The sequence below is a fragment of the Dendrobates tinctorius genome, unplaced genomic scaffold (genome assembly GCF_039654945.1).
Source record: "Dendrobates tinctorius isolate UK_male_01 unplaced genomic scaffold, ASM3965494v1 ptg000020l, whole genome shotgun sequence".
Lineage (NCBI taxonomy): Eukaryota > Metazoa > Chordata > Amphibia > Anura > Dendrobatidae > Dendrobates > Dendrobates tinctorius.
Genome location: NW_027361688.1, coordinates 1,609,078 through 1,629,936, shown reverse-complemented (window position 1 = coordinate 1,629,936; position 20,859 = coordinate 1,609,078). Strand labels below are relative to the sequence as shown.

At 46.8% G+C, this 20,859-nt stretch overlaps 3 protein-coding genes across 3 annotated transcripts; 2 read left to right on the top strand and 1 right to left on the bottom strand.

Annotated features, from left to right (window-relative positions):
- Nucleotides 1-11,266: 11,266 nt before the first annotated feature.
- LOC141083142 (histone H2A type 1) lies at nt 11,267-11,762 on the bottom strand. Its single transcript, XM_073567325.1, has one exon. It carries the CDS (start codon nt 11,715-11,717, stop codon nt 11,325-11,327), a length of 393 nt encoding a protein of 130 aa, XP_073423426.1. The 5' UTR covers nt 11,718-11,762; the 3' UTR covers nt 11,267-11,324.
- A 233-nt stretch (nt 11,763-11,995) lies between these two features.
- LOC141083253 (histone H2B 1.1-like) lies at nt 11,996-12,478 on the top strand. The gene has a single exon (XM_073567423.1). It carries the CDS (start codon nt 12,048-12,050, stop codon nt 12,426-12,428), a length of 381 nt encoding a protein of 126 aa, XP_073423524.1. The 5' UTR covers nt 11,996-12,047; the 3' UTR covers nt 12,429-12,478.
- A 1,021-nt stretch (nt 12,479-13,499) lies between these two features.
- Nucleotides 13,500-13,973, top strand: LOC141083254 (histone H4). Its single transcript, XM_073567424.1, has one exon. It carries the CDS (start codon nt 13,611-13,613, stop codon nt 13,920-13,922), a length of 312 nt encoding a protein of 103 aa, XP_073423525.1. The 5' UTR covers nt 13,500-13,610; the 3' UTR covers nt 13,923-13,973.
- Nucleotides 13,974-20,859: the final 6,886 nt, after the last annotated feature.

Below are 20,859 nucleotides of genomic sequence, written 5' to 3'. Positions count from 1 at the left end.
TCACTAATTGAACTCCACGCTGGTACTAATTAGAACACCCCCACTTTTATTAAATGAGTCAATAATAGGGATGATCGGCTAGCTTTGGATACGTGATGATCCCAAATAGCTGCTTCGGTCACCTGGAGCGCTCCCGATAATCAGCTGGTCGCCGCCGCAGCTGCATGTGTCGCGGCTGTTTCATTGTCACAACACATGCATAGAGAGCCCAACAAACAGGCTATTTTTTTTTTTTTTTTAATTAACACTTGGTTTCACAGTCTCCATGGGACACTAGAAGCTGCAATCATCTGATCGCCTGAGCTGCACAGAGCACGGCTGAAGCCCTGCGCTGAGTAGCAGAAATGCTCACTTGCTGTGATCGCCGACCGCTGGGTGGTACTCATAGCTGTCCGGAAATGACATCCACAGTTGTTTCCTGCAGACCCCGGCTTGTCATACCAACACAAGGTCATGTGACACATTTGTCGATAGGTGGTATTAGTGACCTGTTCCGGCAAGCCTACAGCCTGCAATGATCCTCGGTCTACTGAACCACCACACAACCAGCTCTACCCTCTCCTACTCTATCCTCACCCTCCCTGTAGACTGTGAGCCCTCGCGGGCAGGGTCTCCTCTCCTTATGTACTTGTGTGTCCCTTGTCTTACACATGTTTATTATTCTTGTCTATATTTCCCCTTTTCACATGTAAAGCGCCATGGGATAATTGGCGCTATATAAATATATAATAATATGCGATGCGCTTCCGACGCGAGCATGTTAAATGACGCTGTCAGAGATTGACAGTGGCATTTAACATGTTAGCAGCCAAAGGTGGATCGGGATTCCATTCGCGACTATTAGGGGAAATCAGATGACATGTGCCGGAAAAGTTGTGTGCTCAGCCCGCAGCAAATAGGGGGAGGTGACCTTAGGTGTAACTATATGTCAAGGTTGGAAAGGGGTTAAAAAATCATTTTGCCTGATAATAGATTTTCCTTGTTCGTTGGATGATTGGTGGCCTCTTCAAAAAAAAAAGTTGATAATTGGGAAACAAGTGTTCCTAGGAATTCTTGTTGCAGCTTGTGTGAATGTGGAATGTAGTATAGGACTATACGACCGCTACATTGAGGAAGGTGTCTATAAAGGCAGCTGAGCCAATGGAGCTCAGGCACTTCTCGTCACCTGCGTCTTCTTGTCCTCCCACCCACAATCTTTCCTATTCACTAGACATGACGGGAACACAAGCAAACCAGAGAACATAGAAAAAAAACAGAGTTTATTATTCAAGTTATTCACTTTAAACTTTTTTTTGCAAAAACTTATACCTACGGTAAGTCAATAAATGTTCAAATATCAACGGAGCACGTCTAACATCAAGTACAAAACTAGTCCCATATGAGTCCTTACAGGACAATGAAGAGATCCCACAAACCACAATCAGGAGAAAAGCAACAATTTTTATTAAAGAATCAATTAAAAGCAGGAATAAAAAAGCTAGAGAAGCGTAAGTTTGGTTTATGGCCACCATATATAGCGAAGAGACAAGTAACCAGAAACAGGGGGAAGGGGTTTTGGGGGGGATGAGTTACCAGAGCTGGGTAGCCAGAACCGGAGATGAGCTAAGTAATCCGAGGGAGCAGAGATGACCAGGCCAGTGACGAGGGGACGATCCTGTGAGCTCTGATTTCCAAAGTACACGTTCGATACACGGGAGACCGGGGCCATGCTTCAAGGGAGAAGTTGGACAGCGTAAGGCTATGTGCACACGCTGCGGTTTTGGCCCTGCGGAACCGCAGCAGTTCCGCAGACATGGTACAGTACCATGTAACCCTATGGGTTTTCAAAACCGCAGTGCTCACGTTGCGTTTTTTTCAGCGTGTCAATTGTTTCTGCGGATTCCGCTGTGGTTTCACACCTTTAAAATAGTAGAGGTGTGAAACCGCAGGCCAAACCGCAGGAAAACCGCAGGTCACTTTACCTGCGGTTCCGCGGGGAAAAACCCGCAGGTGATTCTGCAGTGTGTGCACATAGCCTAACAGTTGTGGAAAGTGACTAATCAATAAGCGATTAGGGCCTAACGGCGTGGTATCCTAGGCCGATATTACGGCTCCTATTACCTACAGAGTGCCAGAGATGGCGGGAACGGGACAGATAATGACTGTGACGCACTGCAGGTGGTAGGGCCACTAGTAGGTATCAGCACCACTTACTCTTAATTTATCCAAGAAATATTTGATTAACCTATTAGTGTCCTCATCTTCTGCGTTGATGCATCCCTGTAATTGTTTACAAGAACACGACACTATGTGGGGGTATACAGCAGGATATGGAGGGTATATAGCACTATATGGGGTTAGACAGTAGGATATGGAGAGTATATAGCACTATATGGGGGTATGCAGCAGGATATGGAGGGTATATAGCACTATATGGGGGTATACAGCAGGATATGGAGGGTATATAGCACTATATGCGGGTATACAGCAGGATATGGAGGGTATATAGCACTATATGGGGGTATACAGCAGGATATGGAGGGTATATAGCACTATATGCGGGTATACAGCAGGATATAGAGAGTATAAAGCACTATATGGGGGTATACAGCAGGATATAGAGAGTATAAAGCACTATATGGGGGTATACAGCAGGATATGTAGGGTATATAGCACTATATGGGGGTATACAGCAGGATATTTAGGGTATATAGCACTATATGGGGGTATACAGCAGGATATGGAGGGTATATAGCACTATATGCGGGTATACAGCAGGATATGGAGGGTATATAGCACTATATGCGGGTATACAGCAGGATATGGAGGGTATATAGCACTATATGGGGGTATACAGCAGGATATGGAGGGTATATAGCACTATGCGGGTATACAGCAGGATATAGAGAGTATAAAGCACTATATAGTGTATACAGCAGGATATGGAGGGTATATAGTAGTATATGGGGTATACAGCAGGATATGGAATGTATATAGTACTATATGGGGGATACAGCAGTATATGGAGGGTATATAGCAGTTTATGGAGTATAGAGCACTATATGGATATATACAGCAGTATATGAAGGTATGTAGCGCTACATGAGTGTATGCAGCACTATATGGCGGTATACATCAGGATATGAAGGGGATATAGCACTATATGGAGCTATACATCAGGATATGAAGGGGATCTAGCACTATATGGAGGTATACAGCAGGATATTCAATTCAAAGAAGCTTTATTGGCAGGACTAAATACACATTAGTTTTGCCAAAGCAAGTGTACAAGAGGGAATAGGGATATAGGGATAGGGACTGTAGGGATGTTGGGTAGGGGCTGTAGGAAAGGTGGATGGGGGCAGATCCAGGGTGGGGGCCACAGAAGTCCATGGCATATCATGGCTGTTTTACTCGCAGTCTATTACATTGGCTCACATATTGCGCTGCTATCTCCACTGCGCTCTCTTCTTCCCCCAGCAGGATATATGTTTTCTCTTCCTCCTTCATGGTGATGAAATCCGGGAAGAGATGTGAGAGTCTCCTGAAGTGAGTGTCCCTCACTGCTGAGTATTTGGGGCAGTGTAGTGGGTGTCGATTCTCCAGGGCCTCCTGGTCACAGTGTTGGCACAGTCTTTGCTCCCTAGGATTGTAGCTCTGCCTGTGTCGGCCGGATTCGATGGCCAGACTGTGGGCACTGAGTCTATACCGCCTCAGGATCTTGCGGTCTCTGGGGTCAGGGATTTTCTCCAGATATGGGGCCAGTCTGTACAGTCATGGCCAAAAGTTTAGAGAATGACACATATTAATTCTTACAAAGTCTACTGCTTCATTTTTTCTAATGGCAATTTGCATATACTCCAGAATGTTATAAAGAGTGATCAGCTTAACAGCAATTACTTGCAAAGTCAATATTTGCCTAGAAAATTAACTCTATCCCCCAAAACACATTTCAACATCATTGCAGCCCTGCCTTAAAAGGACCAGCTAACATCGTTTCAGTGATTGATCTCCAGCCCTGTCCTCATCAACACCCACACCTGTGTTAATGGAGCAATCTGTCATGATTAAGTAAGAATGACACCACTGGACACTTTAAAAGGAGGCTGGTGCTTGGCATCATTGTTTCTCTTCTGTTAACCATGGTTATCTCTAAAGAAACACGTGCAGTCATCATTGCACTGCACAAAAATGGCCTAACAGGGAAGAGGATCGCAGCTAGAAAGATTGCACCTCAGTCAACAATCTATCGCATCATCAAGAACTTCAAGGAGAGAGGTTCCCTTGTTGCCAAAATGGCTCCAGGGCGCCCAAGAAAGACCAGCAAGCGCCAGGACCGTCTCTTAAAAGTGTTTCAGCTGCGGGATCGGGCTACCAGCAGTGCAGAGCTTGCTCAGGAATGGCAGCAGGCAGGTGTGAGTGCATCTGCACGCACTGTGAGGCGGAGACTCTTGGAGCAAGGCCTGGTCTCAAGGAGGGCAGCAAAGAAGCCACTTCTCTCCAGAAAAAAACATCATGGACAGACTGATATTCTGCAAGAGGTACAGGGAGTGGACTGCGGTAAAGTCATTTTCTCTGATGAATCCCCTTTTCGATTGTTTGGGACATCTGGAAAATGGCTTATTCGGAGAAGACCAGGTGAGCGCTACCACCAGTCTTGTCTCATGCCAACTGTCAAGCATCCTGAAACCATTCATGTGTGGGGTTGCTTCTCAGCCAAGGGAATGGGCTCTCTCTCAGTCTTGCCTAAAAACACAGCCATGAATAAAGAATGGTACCAGAATGTCCTCCAAGAGCAACTTCTCCCAACCGTCCAAGAGCAGTTTGGCGATCATCAATGCCTTTTTCAACATGATGGAGCACCTTGCCATAAAGCAAAGGTGATAACTAAATGGCTCAGGGAACAAAACATAGAGATTTTGGGACCATGGCCTGGAAACTCCCCAGATCTTAATCCCATTGAGAACTTGTGGTCAATCATCAAGAGACGGGTGGACAAACAAAAACCTTCAAATTCAGACAAAATAAAAGCATTGATTTTGCAAGAATGGACTGCTATCAGTCAGGATTTGATCCAGAAGTTAATTGAGAGCATGCCAGGGAGAATTGCTGAGGTCCTGAAGAAGAAGGGTCAACACTGCAAATATTGACTTGCTGTATTAACTCATTCTGTCAATATAACCTTTTGTTACTCAAAATATGATTGCAATTATATTTCTGTATGTGATAACAACATCTGACAAACACACATAAAAACCAGAGGGCAGCAGATCATGTGAAAATATAATATTTGTGTCATTCTCTAAACTTTTGGCCATGACTGTAGTCTCTCTGTAGACTCCGGTACATGGTTTCTGTGAGCTGATGATGTCGCTCTTCCAGTCACTTACGTACTTCTCCTGGCCTTCGTCTACCATCTTCCTGATTCCGGCTTTTGTCAGGTTGTTGTGATTGGTGTTCTGGTCAGGTTGGGTTTGGGTGGGCTGTTCCAAGGGTCCTGGTTTTTCTGTTTCACCTACATGTGTCAGGGCTTTATGGTGATGGGAGCTTGGATTGCTCCTTTGTAGGTGAGCCCGGAATGACAGTGCCCTCTTTAGGACCGTTAGGTGTAGAGGGAATCTGCCCAGCTCGGCCCGGCAAGCGCTGTTGGAGGTGCTCCGATGGACTTTGAGAAGGTGCTTGCAGAATTCCAGGTGGAATATTTCTGTTGGGCTGGAATCCCACCTTGACCAGTCTGGGTAGGTGTGAGGACCCCAGACTTCGCTGCCATACAGGAGGATTGGGGCGATGATAGAGTCGAAGATTTTTAACAAGACCCTCACTGGTGGCTTCAGATGGTAGAGTTTCTTTCGGATGGCATAGGTTTTGCAGGCCTTATCTTTCAGGGTCTCTATGGCTTGTTTGAACTCCCTGACCAGTGAATCTCTAGGCCCAGGTAGGTATATTTGTCCGTTCCTGTAAGGGCGCAGTTGTTGAGGATAAATGAAGGGTGCTGGTCTGATTTTCTCTTTCTCTTCTGGAACACCATGATGTTGGTTTTCTTTAGGTTGACCGGTAGAGCCCAGGTGGAGCTGAATTTCTCTAAGATTTTCAGGTTGTCTTGGAGGCCTTTCTCGGTTGGGGCCAGAAGCAGCAGGTCATCTGCATACAGCAGGAATTTCACCTGCTCGTCATGGAGGGTGAGACCTGGTGCTGTGGAAGATTCCAGAGCGGTAGCCAGCTCGTTGTTGTAAATGTTGAAGAGCGTTGGGCTTGGGCTGCAGCCTTGTCTGACTCCCCGGCTCTGCTGGAAATAGGCCGTTCTTCTGCCGCTCACACTCACACTGCAGAGGTTCTCGGTGTAGGAGCTTTTCATAACATCGTAGGTCTTTCCTCCTATTCCGCTCTCCAGTAATTTCAGGAATAAGTCTGGGTGCCACACCGAATCAAAGGCCTTTTTAAAGTCCACGAAACAGGCTTATATCTTCCCGTTCTTTGTATTGTGGACGTGTCTCTGAATGAGGCTGTGCAGGGTGTAGATGTGTTCAGTAGTGCGGTGGTTTGGCATGAACCCTGCTTGGCTCTTGCTGGGGACGTTGTGCTCAGTGAGGAAACTGAGGATCCTCTTGTTCAGGATGCTGTTGAACAGTTTTCCCAGGTTGCTGCTGACACATATTCCTCTGTAGTTGGCTGGGTCATACCTGTCCCCATTCTTGTGGATGGGTGTGATGAGTCCTTGGTTCCACGTACAAGGGAAGTAGCCGGCACTTAGCACAATATTGAACAGTTTAACCATTGCAGCCTGTATTTCTGGTGGGTTGTACCTCAGCATTTCTGGTAGGATTCCATCCAAGCCTCCGGCTTTTCTACACCTTATATATAAAATAGATAAAACGGTGTATGATGGTACACAGCAGGATATGGGGGATATATAGCACTATATGAAGGTATATAACGCTATATCATGGTAAACAACAAGATATAACCCTTTGCTCCTCAGACATTCCCAATGATGATCAGTGATTTGCTTCTGCTGCTGGGGGAGGGGCTGGTGACCGCGCTGTGCCCGATGGCTGCAGTCTGCTCTGCTCTATGGGAGTCGGAAACATCGGCCACTGAAGGGTTAACACTGAGTGTCTTCCAGGAAGTGACCCTGTGGGCGGAGCCATAGCCCTACTGAGTGCTGATTGGCTGAGCACTGAATATGAAATTCCCGCCCAACGGCTGATAGTTCCTCCGCTCTCCTTGTTCTCCACAGTGGTGCTCAGCGCTGTGTGGAGGGAAACATCATATAGCGCTATGTGGCCGTATACAGCACTATATGGAGGGAGTATTGTAGTATTTGGGCACAGACCGCATCATAACCAGGAATACAGCCCGATATTCAGTGTATAAGGCGTGATATCCTGTATCCAGCACTATGGATGGAGGGTGACACTATATGGCGATATACAGCACCACATGGGGGGGTGACACTATATGGCGATATACAGCACCACATGGGGGGTGACACTATATGGCGATATACAGCACCACATGGGGGGTGACACTATATGGAGATATACAGCACCACATGGGGGGTGACACTATATGGCGATATACAGCACCACATGGGAGGTGACACTATATGGCGATATACAGCACCACATGGGGGGTGACACTATATGGCGATATACGGCACCACATGGGGGGTGACACTATATGGCGATATACAGCACCACATGGGCGGTGACACTATATGGCGATATACAGCACCACATGGGCGGTGACACTATATGGCGATATACAGCACCACATGGGCGGTGACACTATATGGCGATATACAGCACCACATGGGGGGTGACACTATATGGCGATATACCGCACCACATGGGGGGGTGACACTATATGGCGATATACAGCACCACATGGGGGGTGACACTATATGGCGATATACAGCACCACATGGGGGTGACACTATATGGCGATATACAGCACTACATGGGAGGGTGACACTATATGGCGATATACAGCACCACATGCAGGGTGACACTATATGGCGATATACAGCCCCACATGGGGGGTGACACTATATGGCGATATACAGCACCACATGGGGGGGTGACACTATATGGAGATATACAGCAGCACATGGGGGGTGACACTATATGGCGATATACAGCACCACATGGGGGGTGACACTATATGGAGATATACAGCACCACATGGGGGGGTGACACTATATGGCGATATACAGCACCACATGGAGGGTGACACTATATGGTGATATACAGCACCACATGGAGGGTGACACTATATGGCGACATACAGCACCACATGGGGGGTGACACTATATGGAGATATACAGCACCACATGGGGGGTGACACTATATGGCGATATACAGCACCACATGGGGGGTGACAGTATATGGTGATATACAGCACCACATGGGGGGTGACAGTATATGGTGATATACAGCACCACATGGGGGGTGACACTATATGGCGATATACAGCACCACATGGGGGGTGACACTATATGGAGATATACAGCACCACATGGAGGGTGACACTATATGGCGATATACAGCACCACATGGGGGGTGACACTATATGGCGATATACAGCACCACATGGGGGGTGACACTATATGGAGATATACAGCACCACATGGGGGGTGACACTATATGGCGATATACAGCACCACATGGGGGGTGACACTATGTGGCGATATACAGCACCACATGGGGGGGTGACACTATATGGCGATATACAGCACCACATGGAGGGTGACACTATATGGTGATATACAGCACCACATGGAGGGTGACACTATATGGCGACATACAGCACCACATGGGGGGTGACACTATATGGAGATATACAGCACCACATGGGGGGTGACACTATATGGCGATATACAGCACCACATGGGGGGTGACAGTATATGGTGATATACGGCACCACATGGGGGTGACACTATATGGCGATATACGGCACCACCTGGAGGGTGACACTATATGGCGATATACGGCACCACGTGGGGGGTGACACTATATGGCGATATACGGCACCACGTGGAGGGTGACACTATATGGCGATATACAGCACCACATGGGGGGGTGACACTATATGGCGATATACAGCACCACATGGGGGGTGACACTATATGGCGATATACAGCACCACATGGGGGGGTGACACTATATGGCGATATACAGCACCACATGGGGGGTGACACTATATGGCGATATACAGCACCACATGGGGGGGGTGACACTATATGGCGATATAGGGCACCACATGGGGGGTGACACTATATGGCGATATACAGCACCACATGGAGGGTGACACTATATGGTGATATACAGCACCACGTGGGGGGTGACACTATATGGCGATATACAGCACCACATGGAGGGTGACACTATATGGCGATATACAGCACTACATGGAGGGTGACACTATATGGCGATATACAGCACTACATGGAGGGTGACACTATATGGCGATATACAGCACTACATGGGGGGTGACACTATATGGAGATATACAGCACCACATGGAGGGTGACACTATATGGCGATATACAGCACCACATGGGGGGTGACACTATATGGCGATATACAGCACCACATGGGGGTGACACTATATGGCGATATACGGCACCACATGGGGGGTGACACTATATGGAGATATACGGCACCACATGGAGGGTGACACTATATGGCGATAGATATACAGCACCACATGGGAAGTGATATGGAGGAATACTGTACTATAGTGATATGTAACACTATAGGGATATATAGCACAATATAACTTCATTGTAAGGACATATACAGCACTAGATAGGGGTGTTTGGTACTATGGGTGGACAAAACAGCACTATCTTGGTATACACATCAGTATATAGCTCTATATGAAGAGATTCCTGCACTATACCGATGTACACAGTGCAGCCCCCTCATTACTGTATATCGACCTTCCCGCACATTACACTCCGCAAGAGACTTTCAACTAATATCCGCACTAATCCATACCTCCCACTTCCAACTTCATGAATTGCACCAATTTTCTGGAATGCTCTTCCCCCAAAAATAGTAATAACTATAACTGATACAGTTTATTATGCATTTATATAGCGCCATTTATTCCATGGCGCTTTACATGTGAAAAGGGAAAATATAGACAAGAATAATAAACATGTGTAAGACAAGGGACACACAAGTACATAAGGAGAGGGGACCCTGCCCGCGAGGGCTCACAGTCTACAGGGATGGGTGAGGATAGAGTAGGAGAGGGTAGAGCAGGTCGGGCGGTGGTTCAGTGGACTGAGGATCATTGCAGGCTGTAGGCTTGTCGGACAGGTGGGTCTTCAGGTTCTTCTTGAAGGTTTCTGTTGATGGTGAGAGTCTGATGAGTTGCAGTTTAGGCAATCCCTCAAAATACATCTATTTAGAGCAGCCTATCACATCCCTAATCAAGGTTCATATATATTATATATAAAGATATAGCCCATTCTTTACTTCTCTGATCATAATGGTCCATTAAACTCCACCGCTCATGCAGCCTTATCCATCTGCATTCCCTCAAGATGGCTGGACCATCATTGTAATTACATCGCTGTATACACACTCTTGTACTGTCTCCCCCACCTCATTGTGGATTGTTATCTCTCACCAGCAGCGGCTTCATCATTTTGCTTTAATTCTTGTATTATCTTTAATGTTGTTACTTATGACTGTTGTATATGAACTGTTGAATTTTTAAAGCGCTGCGGAATATGTTGGTGCTATATAAAGATTATTACATGGCACAATATGGAGGGGATAAAGCACTATGCCGATGTATACCGAACTATATGTTCGTATATAGCACTATACTGGGGAACACAGCACTATAAGGGAGTACATGAAACATAGCAATGAGATGGTGGGGTTATATGACATTTTACCTTATTAGGTTTTGTTTCCTGTGACCCCTAATGTGGACACTGCCCCCCATACTCTGCACACACTGGATGTGCCCTGTCCTTCCACAAAGGCTCTTTTCAGAGTCACCACTGATCACACCTCCAACTACAGGACATGGAGGATAGGGGAGAGGAGGGTGTAAAACCCGATAGCGGACCACTAAGTGCTAGTCACTGCAGATTAACCATCATCAGTCCCAATGTACCAGCCCAATAGTGACAGGATTATACCCACTGCCAGGTGCAGCTACGGCTCCTGTATACTCTGTTCTATGGCTGAGATTCTGTATAACATCAGTACACACAGACCAGAACATCACAATCAGCGGCGTCAGCTCCTGTGGTGACGGTGTGGGTGGCTCTTAGAAGAGCCTTTGGGTTGTGTTGATGATACGGGGGTCGGTGGCAGCGCTCACTTGCTCTTGCTGGACTTGCTGCTCTCGGTCTTCTTGGGCAGCAGCACGGCCTGGATGTTGGGCAGGACGCCCCCCTGGGCGATGGTCACCCCACCCAGCAGCCTGTTCAGCTCCTCGTCATTGCGCACGGCCAGCTGCAGGTGTCGGGGGATGATGCGGGTCTTCTTGTTGTCCCGGGCGGCATTACCGGCTAATTCCAGGATCTCAGCGGTCAGATACTCCAGCACAGCGGCCAGATAGACCGGAGCCCCGGCGCCCACCCTCTCAGCATAGTTACCCTTGCGGAGAAGTCTGTGCACACGACCAACCGGGAACTGCAGTCCTGCCCGGGATGAGCGGGTCTTGGCTTTAGCACGGACCTTCCCTCCTTGTTTGCCGCGTCCAGACATCACTGCGCTCACAGTTATCAGCAGATAGAGAATGCTCTTGTGTGGGGAGTGCGCAGTCTCCTGCACCTTTTATAACCTGCTGCTGCCCCACCTCCTCTCCTGCCATTGGCTGGATCTGAAGTCACCAATGGAAACAAGACTTGTGGAAACACCAATGAGCTGCAGTGGGCGGAGATCATTACCTGTACATTGGTCACATGACTTTCTCACCCAATAGCACAGCGATCTGACAGCATTGCTCATTTGCATAGCCGGTCTATAAATACGGCCGCTCTGGGAGGAGCAGGATCATTATTCTCTCTCCAGTGAAGAGAACATTCTGCTCTCATCATGCCTGATCCTGCCAAGTCTGCACCAGCGGCCAAGAAGGGCTCCAAGAAAGCCGTGACCAAGACTCAGAAGAAGGATGGAAAGAAGCGGAGGAAGAGCAGGAAGGAGAGCTACGCCATCTATGTGTACAAGGTGCTGAAGCAGGTCCACCCCGACACCGGCATCTCCTCCAAGGCCATGGGCATCATGAACTCCTTCGTCAATGACATCTTTGAGCGCATCGCAGGGGAAGCCTCCCGCCTGGCTCACTACAACAAGCGCTCCACCATCACCTCCCGGGAGATCCAGACCGCTGTGCGGCTGCTGCTGCCCGGAGAGCTGGCCAAGCACGCCGTGTCCGAGGGCACCAAGGCCGTCACCAAGTACACCAGCGCCAAGTGATCTGCTCTGTGCTCTGCACCCACAACCCAAAGGCTCTTCTAAGAGCCACCCACCCCGTCTACATCAGAGCTGAATAACACTGTGTTGATAGGAGGCAGAGATTGGGTCTCTGATATTGAGGACAGGGGAGAGAGATGGGGCAAGGTGAGCTGCAGGGAGATGCAGAACTGCTATATAGCTCTGTATAAGACAATGATGTTTACCGTCCATATACTGCTCTTCATATACTGATGTAACCAAACAACATATAGTAATATCGCCCCCACATACTGATAGATACGTCTACATCAGAGCTGGGGCTGTTTGTGTGCTACTGTTTTAAATGGGGAAATGAAGCGTAGAGAAAAAAGTGATAAATCAAAGGTACCAAATGCATGAACCACCAAACTCCTATGCCCCCCACCATTACTCCTCGCCCACTGTAGCTGGCAATGTCCATGTGTCGTCCTGCTGGTCCCATTAAGGGTATGATTTTTTTCTGTTCCCTTTATTCTATTTATTTCCATATAATTTCCTCATATGAGTTCTGATCTACCCCTGGTTTCATTTTTTTTGTCCCCTGTTCTCTCCTCCGCTGCCCCAGCCTGTCTCCGCATCCTAGTCCTCTCTTTGGTTCCACTATCCTGTATATGGCTCATATTATGTGCAGGTAATTTTGATTAAATCAAATGTTTGGATTTTATTATCCTCTTGGTGGTTTATGTAATCCATCTTTTTCTTTGTGTTTTATATCTATGGGAGCATTCCATCAATTTATGCAAATTCTGCATTTATGCATCTATTCTGGGAGCGAGGCCTTGGTATTTTGAGTTGCTTATTTTGACTTTTGTTCTATGTATAGAATCTTGCACTATAATTGTCAATGATTGATCTGCAGGTCCGGCTCTCACATTGTAATTACTCCGAGCAGGATGTCACCGGGGAGAGGAATCAGGTTCCTGACTATTTTTAGTGTCATCCCAGTAGAAGGGGAGAAAAAAATGAGCGAGAAATTCAAAATCACTAACATTTCTGTGATTGGCCAATCAGTAAAGGAAGGGGCGGAGCTGATAATGCAAATTGCTTTCCATCCCTGCCCTGGAAACACGTCATCGCTGCAGTTCTCTTTCTGGTCCGCTCACAGACTATATAAAGGCGGACTGTGCACTCCTCAGTCATAGATTTCTGCTGACTACCTGGAAGATGTCTGGTCGCGGTAAAGGAGGGAAAGGTCTGGGGAAGGGCGGCGCCAAGCGGCACAGGAAGGTTCTCCGTGATAACATCCAGGGCATCACCAAGCCTGCCATCCGCCGTCTCGCTCGCAGGGGAGGAGTGAAGCGCATCTCCGGCCTCATCTATGAGGAGACCCGCGGCGTCCTGAAAGTCTTCCTGGAGAACGTGATCCGTGACGCCGTCACTTACACCGAGCACGCCAAGAGGAAGACCGTCACCGCCATGGACGTGGTGTACGCGCTCAAGCGCCAGGGCCGCACTCTCTACGGCTTCGGAGGTTAATTGTATTCTCTTTTCTATCCTGACAACCCAAAGGCTCTTTTAAGAGCCACCCACATCTTCTGAGGAGAAGCTACAGCTCCTGGGGAGGGAGAGGGGGAAGGGGCTGCTGATAGTCCTGTGCTGGGATGATTGCAGCCTGTGCTGCTGCAGCTGGATACATTGCAGGCACTAATGGGTTAACACTGAGGGCCTGGGGGGGAGTAATCTGGTGCTGCCTGTGGGCGGAGCCATAGCCCTACTGAGTGCTGATTGGCTGTGCACATGGGCTGATGGTTTCTTCTGCTGTTTGTTCTCTGTAACATGTGGTGTCAGGATGGCGGCGGTGGATCTGATCTTGTCAGGCTGGGAGCTGTGATTACAGGGGTAGTTCCATCTCCAAGACCCTACATTAGTAAATGCCTCCAATTAGAAATTAGTATAGTTCTTCTGATTTGCTATTTCTCCTTCCTTGTGTGCAGTTATTGCAGGACGTTAGATATCCATGATTACCAACACTAGCAACTATGTAACATGGATAACTAAGGTCCTGCAACGATTGCACATGAGGAAAAAGACAACAAATCTGAAAAACTATACTAGATTTCTAATTTGAGGTATTTGCTATTATTATTCTACCTATTATGTGTCCGTTTACTGCAATGTTTGTGGCAGAACAGAATGAGGATATACAGTACAATATGGGGGTGGAAAGCATAGAGGCATCAACAGCACAATCTGTGTATACAGCACTAGATGAACGGGAATGTGAAGGAAACCATGTTGTCTTCCACCTTGCTTCCTGAATTAACCATGTACATGGAATTTTCTCCCTGCATCCCCCAACCTTAACCCCCAGAGTTTTTTTCATTTTCATTTTTCACTCACCTTATTCTCAGAGCCACAATAGTCTCCATGGGAGACTAGAATCTGCCATAGCCCGATCGGCTCTGATACATACAGGCGATGATCAGATCGCCTCTATGTAGTGGAATTGCTCACTTGTTATGAGCGCCGACCACTGGGGGGCGCTCACAGCAAGCTGGCAGTGACAACCGTAGAGGTCTCCAGGAGACCAGGCCACAAATTCTCAGTCTGACTGAGGTCTGATGATTACGTGGCCTCTTCACAACATTGTTGATCTGCCCTGTTTGAGGTTGTTGTCCTGCTGAAACTCAGTGTTGGTGTCGTCTCACAAACTGTCTGCGGCTTTTAGACCCAGTACAAAGCAATCTTGCTCTCATCTGTGTGTAGAAGGTTGCACCACTTCTCCTTAGGCCGCCGGTCAATGTGTTCTTTGGCAAACTATAACCTTTTCAACTTGTCTTTGTGTTAATCAGCAATGGTTCCTTATGAGGGTTTCTTGCACATAGTTTGGCTTCCTGTAGGCATCTTCTGGTGGTTGGAAGACTCACAGGTGACTGAAGATCTTCTCTGATCTCCCTGGACCTGATCACAGGGAGCTTCTTTGTCATTCTTCATAATCTATGTGAATGGTTGGCGTTCTTTTCCTACCACGTGCTTTGTTTCTTTTTTATTGCCATTTTAAAGCATTAGAAATCTAAAATGAGCAGCAAATTATTTTCTTTATATGTTTTCCCCTCTCTAATCAACTCCTTGATCGAAATTCTTTCTCCTTCTGTACAATGTCTGGAAAGACCCATTTGACTCACTGACCAAGGGCTGAAATCAGCAGGTCCAACATTTGCTGCCTTTCTTTCATAGAGGGCCATTATTGGCACTTGCTTCTTCACAGCATAAATGAAATTACTAATTGAACTCCACGCTGGGACTAATTAGAACACCCCCGCTTTTATTAAATGAGTCAATAATAGGGTTGATCGGCTAGCTTTGGATACGTGATGATCCCAAATAGCTGCTTCGGTCACCTGGAGCGCTCCCGATAATCAGCTGGTCGCCGCCGCAGCTGCATGTGTCGCGGCTGTTTCACTGTCACAACACATGCATACAGAGCCCAACAAACAGGCTATTTTTTTTTTTTTTTTTAATTAACACTTGGTTTCACAGTCTCCATGGGACACTAGAAGCTGCAATCATCTGATTGCCTGAGCTGCACAGAGCACGGCTGAAGCCCTGCGCTGAGTAGCAGAAATGCTCACTTGCTGTGATCGCCGACCGCTGGGTGGTACTCATAGCTGTCCGGAAATGACATCCACAGTTGTTTCCTGCAGATCCCGGCTTGTCATACCAACACAAGGTCATGTGACACATTTGTCGATAGGTGGTATTAGTGACCTGTTCCGGCAAGCCTACAGCCTGCAATGATCCTCGGTCTACTGAACCACCACACAACCAGCTCTACCCTCTCCTACTCTATCCTCACCCTCCCTGTAGACTGTGAGCCCTCGCGGGCAGGGTCTCCTCTCCTTATGTACTTGTGTGTCCCTTGTCTTACACATGTTTATTATTCTTGTCTATATTTCCCCTTTTCACATGTAAAGCGCCATAGAATAATTGGCGCTATATAAATATATAATAATATGCGATGCGCTTCCGGCGCGAGCATGTTAAATGACGATGTCAGAGATTGACAGTGGCATTTAACATGTTAGCAGCCAAAGGTGGATCGGGATTCCATTCGCGACTATTAGGGGAAATCAGATGACATGTGCCGGAAAAGTTGTGTGCTCAGCCCGCAGCAAATAGGGGGAGGTGACCTTAGGTGTAACTATATGTCAAGGTTGGAAAGGGGTTAAAAAATCATTTTGCCTGATAATAGATTTTCCTTGTTCGTTGGATGATTGGTGGCCTCTTCAAAAAAAAAAGTTGATAATTGGGAAACAAGTGTTCCTAGGAATTCTTGTTGCAGCTTGTGTGAATGTGGAATGTAGTATAGGACTATACGACCGCTACATTGAGGAAGGCGTCTATAAAGGCAGCTGAGCCAATGGAGCTCAGGCACTTCTCGTCACCTGCGTCTTCTTGTCCTCCCACCCACAATCTTTCCTATTCACTAGTCATGATGGGAACACAAGCAAACCAGAGAACATAGAAAAAAAACAGAGTTTATTATTCAAGTTATTCACTTTAAACTTTTTTTTGCAAAAATTTATACCTACGGTAAGTCAATAAATGTTCAAATATCAACGGAGCACGTCTAACATCAAGTACAAAACTAGTCCCATATGAGTCCTTACAGGACAATGAAGAGATCCCACAAACCACAATCAGGAGAAAAGCAACAATTTTTATTAAAGAATCAATTAAAAGCAGGAATAAAAAAGCTAGAGAAGCGTAAGTTTGGTTTATGGCCACCATATATAGCGAAGAGACAAGTAACCAGAAACAGGGGGAAGGGGTTTTGGGGGGGATGAGTTACCAGAGCTGGGTAGCCAGAACCGGAGATGAGCTAAGTAATCCGAGGGAGCAGAGGTGACCAGGCCAGTGACGAGGGGACGATCCTGTGAGCTCTGATTTCCAAAGTACACGTTCGATACACGGGAGACCGGGGCCATGCTTCAAGGGAGAAGTTGGACAGCGTAAGGCTATGTGCACACGCTGCGGTTTTGGCCCTGCGGAACCGCAGCAGTTCCGCAGACATGGTACAGTACCATGTAACCCTATGGGTTTTCAAAACCGCAGTGCTCACGTTGCGTTTTTTTCAGCGTGGTTTTGCTGCGGTTTATAAACCGCAGCATGTCAATTGTTTCTGCGGATTCCGCTGTGGTTTCACACCTTTAACATAGTAGAGGTGTGAAACCGCAGGTCACTTTACCTGCGGTTCCGCGGGGAAAAACCCGCAGGTGATTCTGCAGTGTGTGCACATAGCCTAACAGTTGTGGAAAGTGACTAATCAATAAGCGATTAGGGCCTAACGGCGTGGTATCATAGGCCGATATTACGGCTCCTATTACCTACAGAGTGCCAGAGATGGCGGGAACGGGACAGATAATGACTGTGACGCACTGCAGGTGGTAGGGCCACTAGTAGGTATCAGCACCACTTACTCTTAATTTATCCAAGAAATATTTGATTAACCTATTAGTGTCCTCATCTTCTGCGTTGATGCATCCCTGTAATTGTTTACAAGAACACGACACTATGTGGGGGTATACAGCAGGATATGGAGGGTATATAGCACTATATGGGGTTAGACAGTAGGATATGGAGAGTATATAGCACTATATGGGGGTATGCAGCAGGATATGGAGGGTATATAGCACTATATGGGGGTATACAGCAGGATATGGAGGGTATATAGCACTATATGCGGGTATACAGCAGGATATGGAGGGTATATAGCACTATATGGGGGTATACAGCAGGATATGGAGGGTATATAGCACTATATGCGGGTATACAGCAGGATATAGAGAGTATAAAGCACTATATGGGGGTATACAGCAGGATATGTAGGGTATATAGCAGTATATGGGGGTATACAGCAGGATATGGTGGGTATATAGCACTATATGGGGGTATACAGCAGGATATTTAGGGTATATAGCACTATATGGGGGTATACAGCAGGATATGGAGGGTATATAGCACTATATGCGGGTATACAGCAGGATATGGAGGGTATATAGCACTATATGCGGGTATACAGCAGGATATGGAGGGTATATAGCACTATATCGGGGTATACAGCAGGATATGGAGGGTATATAGCACTATATGCGGGTATACAGCAGGATATAGAGAGTATAAAGCACTATATGGTGTATACAGCAGGATATGGAGGGTATATAGTAGTATATGGGGTATACAGCAGGATATGGAATGTATATAGTACTATATGGGGGATACAGCAGTATATGGAGGGTATATAGCAGTTTATGGAGTATAGAGCACTATATGGATATATACAGCAGTATATGAAGGTATGTAGCGCTACATGAGTGTATGCAGCACTATATGGCGGTATACATCAGGATATGAAGGGGATATAGCACTATATGGAGCTATACATCAGGATATGAAGGGGATATAGCACTATATGGAGGTATACAGCAGGATATTCAATTCAAAGAAGCTTTATTGGCAGGACTAAATACACATTAGTTTTGCCAAAGCAAGTGTACAAGAGGGAATAGGGATAGGGACTGTAGGGATGTTGGGTAGGGGCTGTAGGAAAGGTGGATGGGGGCAGATCCAGGGTGGGGGCCACAGAAGTCCATGGCATATCATGGCTGTTTTTCTCGCAGTCTATTACATTGGCTCACATATTGCGCTGCTATCTCCACTGCTCTCTCTTCTTCCCCCAGCAGGATATATGTTTTCTCTTCCTCCTTCATGGTGATGAAATCCGGGAAGAGATGTGAGAGTCTCCTGAAGTGAGTGTCCCTCACTGCTGAGTATTTGGGGCAGTGTAGTGGGTGTCGATTCTCCAGGGCCTCCTGGTCACAGTGTTGGCACAGTCTTTGCTCCCTAGGATTGTAGCTCTGCCTGTGTCGGCCGGATTCGATGGCCAGACTGTGGGCACTGAGTCTATACCGGCTCAGGATCTTGCGGTCTCTGGGGTCAGGGATTTTCTCCAGATATGGGGCCAGTCTGTACAGTCATGGCCAAAAGTTTAGAGAATGACACATACTAATTCTTACAAAGTCTACTGCTTCATTTTTTCTAATGGCAATTTGCATATACTCCAGAATGTTATAAAGAGTGATCAGCTTAACAGCAATTACTTGCAAAGTCAATATTTGCCTAGAAAATTAACTCTATCCCCCAAAACACATTTCAACATCATTGCAGCCCTGCCTTAAAAGGACCAGCTAACATCGTTTCAGTGATTGATCTCCAGCCCTGTCCTCATCAACACCCACACCTGTGTTAATGGAGCAATCTGTTATGATTAAGTAAGAATGACACCACTGGACACTTTAAAAGGAGGCTGGTGCTTGGCATCATTGTTTCTCTTCTGTTAACCATGGTTATCTCTAAAGAAACACATGCAGTCATCATTGCACTGCACAAAAATGGCCTAACAGGGAAGAGGATCGCAGCTAGAAAGATTGCACCTCAGTCAACAATCTATCGCATCATCAAGAACTTCAAGGAGAGAGGTTCCCTTGTTGCCAAAATGGCTCCAGGGCGCCCAAGAAAGACCAGCAAGCGCCAGGACCGTCTCTTAAAAGTGTTTCAGCTGCGGGATCGGGCTACCAGCAGTGCAGAGCTTGCTCAGGAATGGCAGCAGGCAGGTGTGAGTGCATCTGCACGCACTGTGAGGCGGAGACTCTTGGAGCAAGGCCTGGTCTCAAGGAGGGCAGCAAAGAAGCCACTTCTCTCCAGAAAAAAACATCATGGACAGACTGATATTCTGCAAGAGGTACAGGGAGTGGACTGCGGTAAAGTCATTTTCTCTGATGAATCCCCTTTTCGATTGTTTGGGACATCTGGAAAATGGCTTATTCGGAGAAGACCAGGTGAGCGCTACCACCAGTCTTGTCTCATGCCAACTGTCAAGCATCCTGAAACCATTCATGTGTGGGGTTGCTTCTCAGCCAAGGGAATGGGCTCTCTCTCAGTCTTGCCTAAAAACACAGCCATGAATAAAGAATGGTACCAGAATGTCCTCCAAGAGCAACTTCTCCCAACCGTCCAAGAGCAGTTTGGCGATCATCAATGCCTTTTTCAACATGATGGAGCACCTTGCCATAAAGCAAAGGTGATAACTAAATGGCTCAGGGAACAAAACATAGAGATTTTGGGACCACGGCCTGGAAACTCCCCAGATCTTAATCCCATTGAGAACTTGTGGTCAATCATCAAGAGACGGGTGGACAAACAAAAACCTTCAAATTCAGACAAAATAAAAGCATTGATTTTGCAAGAATGGACTACTATCAGTCAGGATTTGATCCAGAAGTTAATTGAGAGCATGCCAGGGAGAATTGCTGCGGTCCTGAAGAAGAAGGGTCAACACTGCAAATATTGACTTGCTGTATTATCTCATTCTGTCAATATAACCTTTTGTTACTCAAAATATGATTGCAATTAT

Excerpts from the sequence above, each read along its gene's own strand:
- LOC141083142 (XM_073567325.1), bottom strand. The coding sequence starts at position 11,717 with ATGTCTGGACGCGGCAAACAAGGAGGGAAGGTCCGTGCTAAAGCCAAG.
- LOC141083253 (XM_073567423.1), top strand. The coding sequence starts at position 12,048 with ATGCCTGATCCTGCCAAGTCTGCACCAGCGGCCAAGAAGGGCTCCAAG.
- LOC141083254 (XM_073567424.1), top strand. The coding sequence starts at position 13,611 with ATGTCTGGTCGCGGTAAAGGAGGGAAAGGTCTGGGGAAGGGCGGCGCC.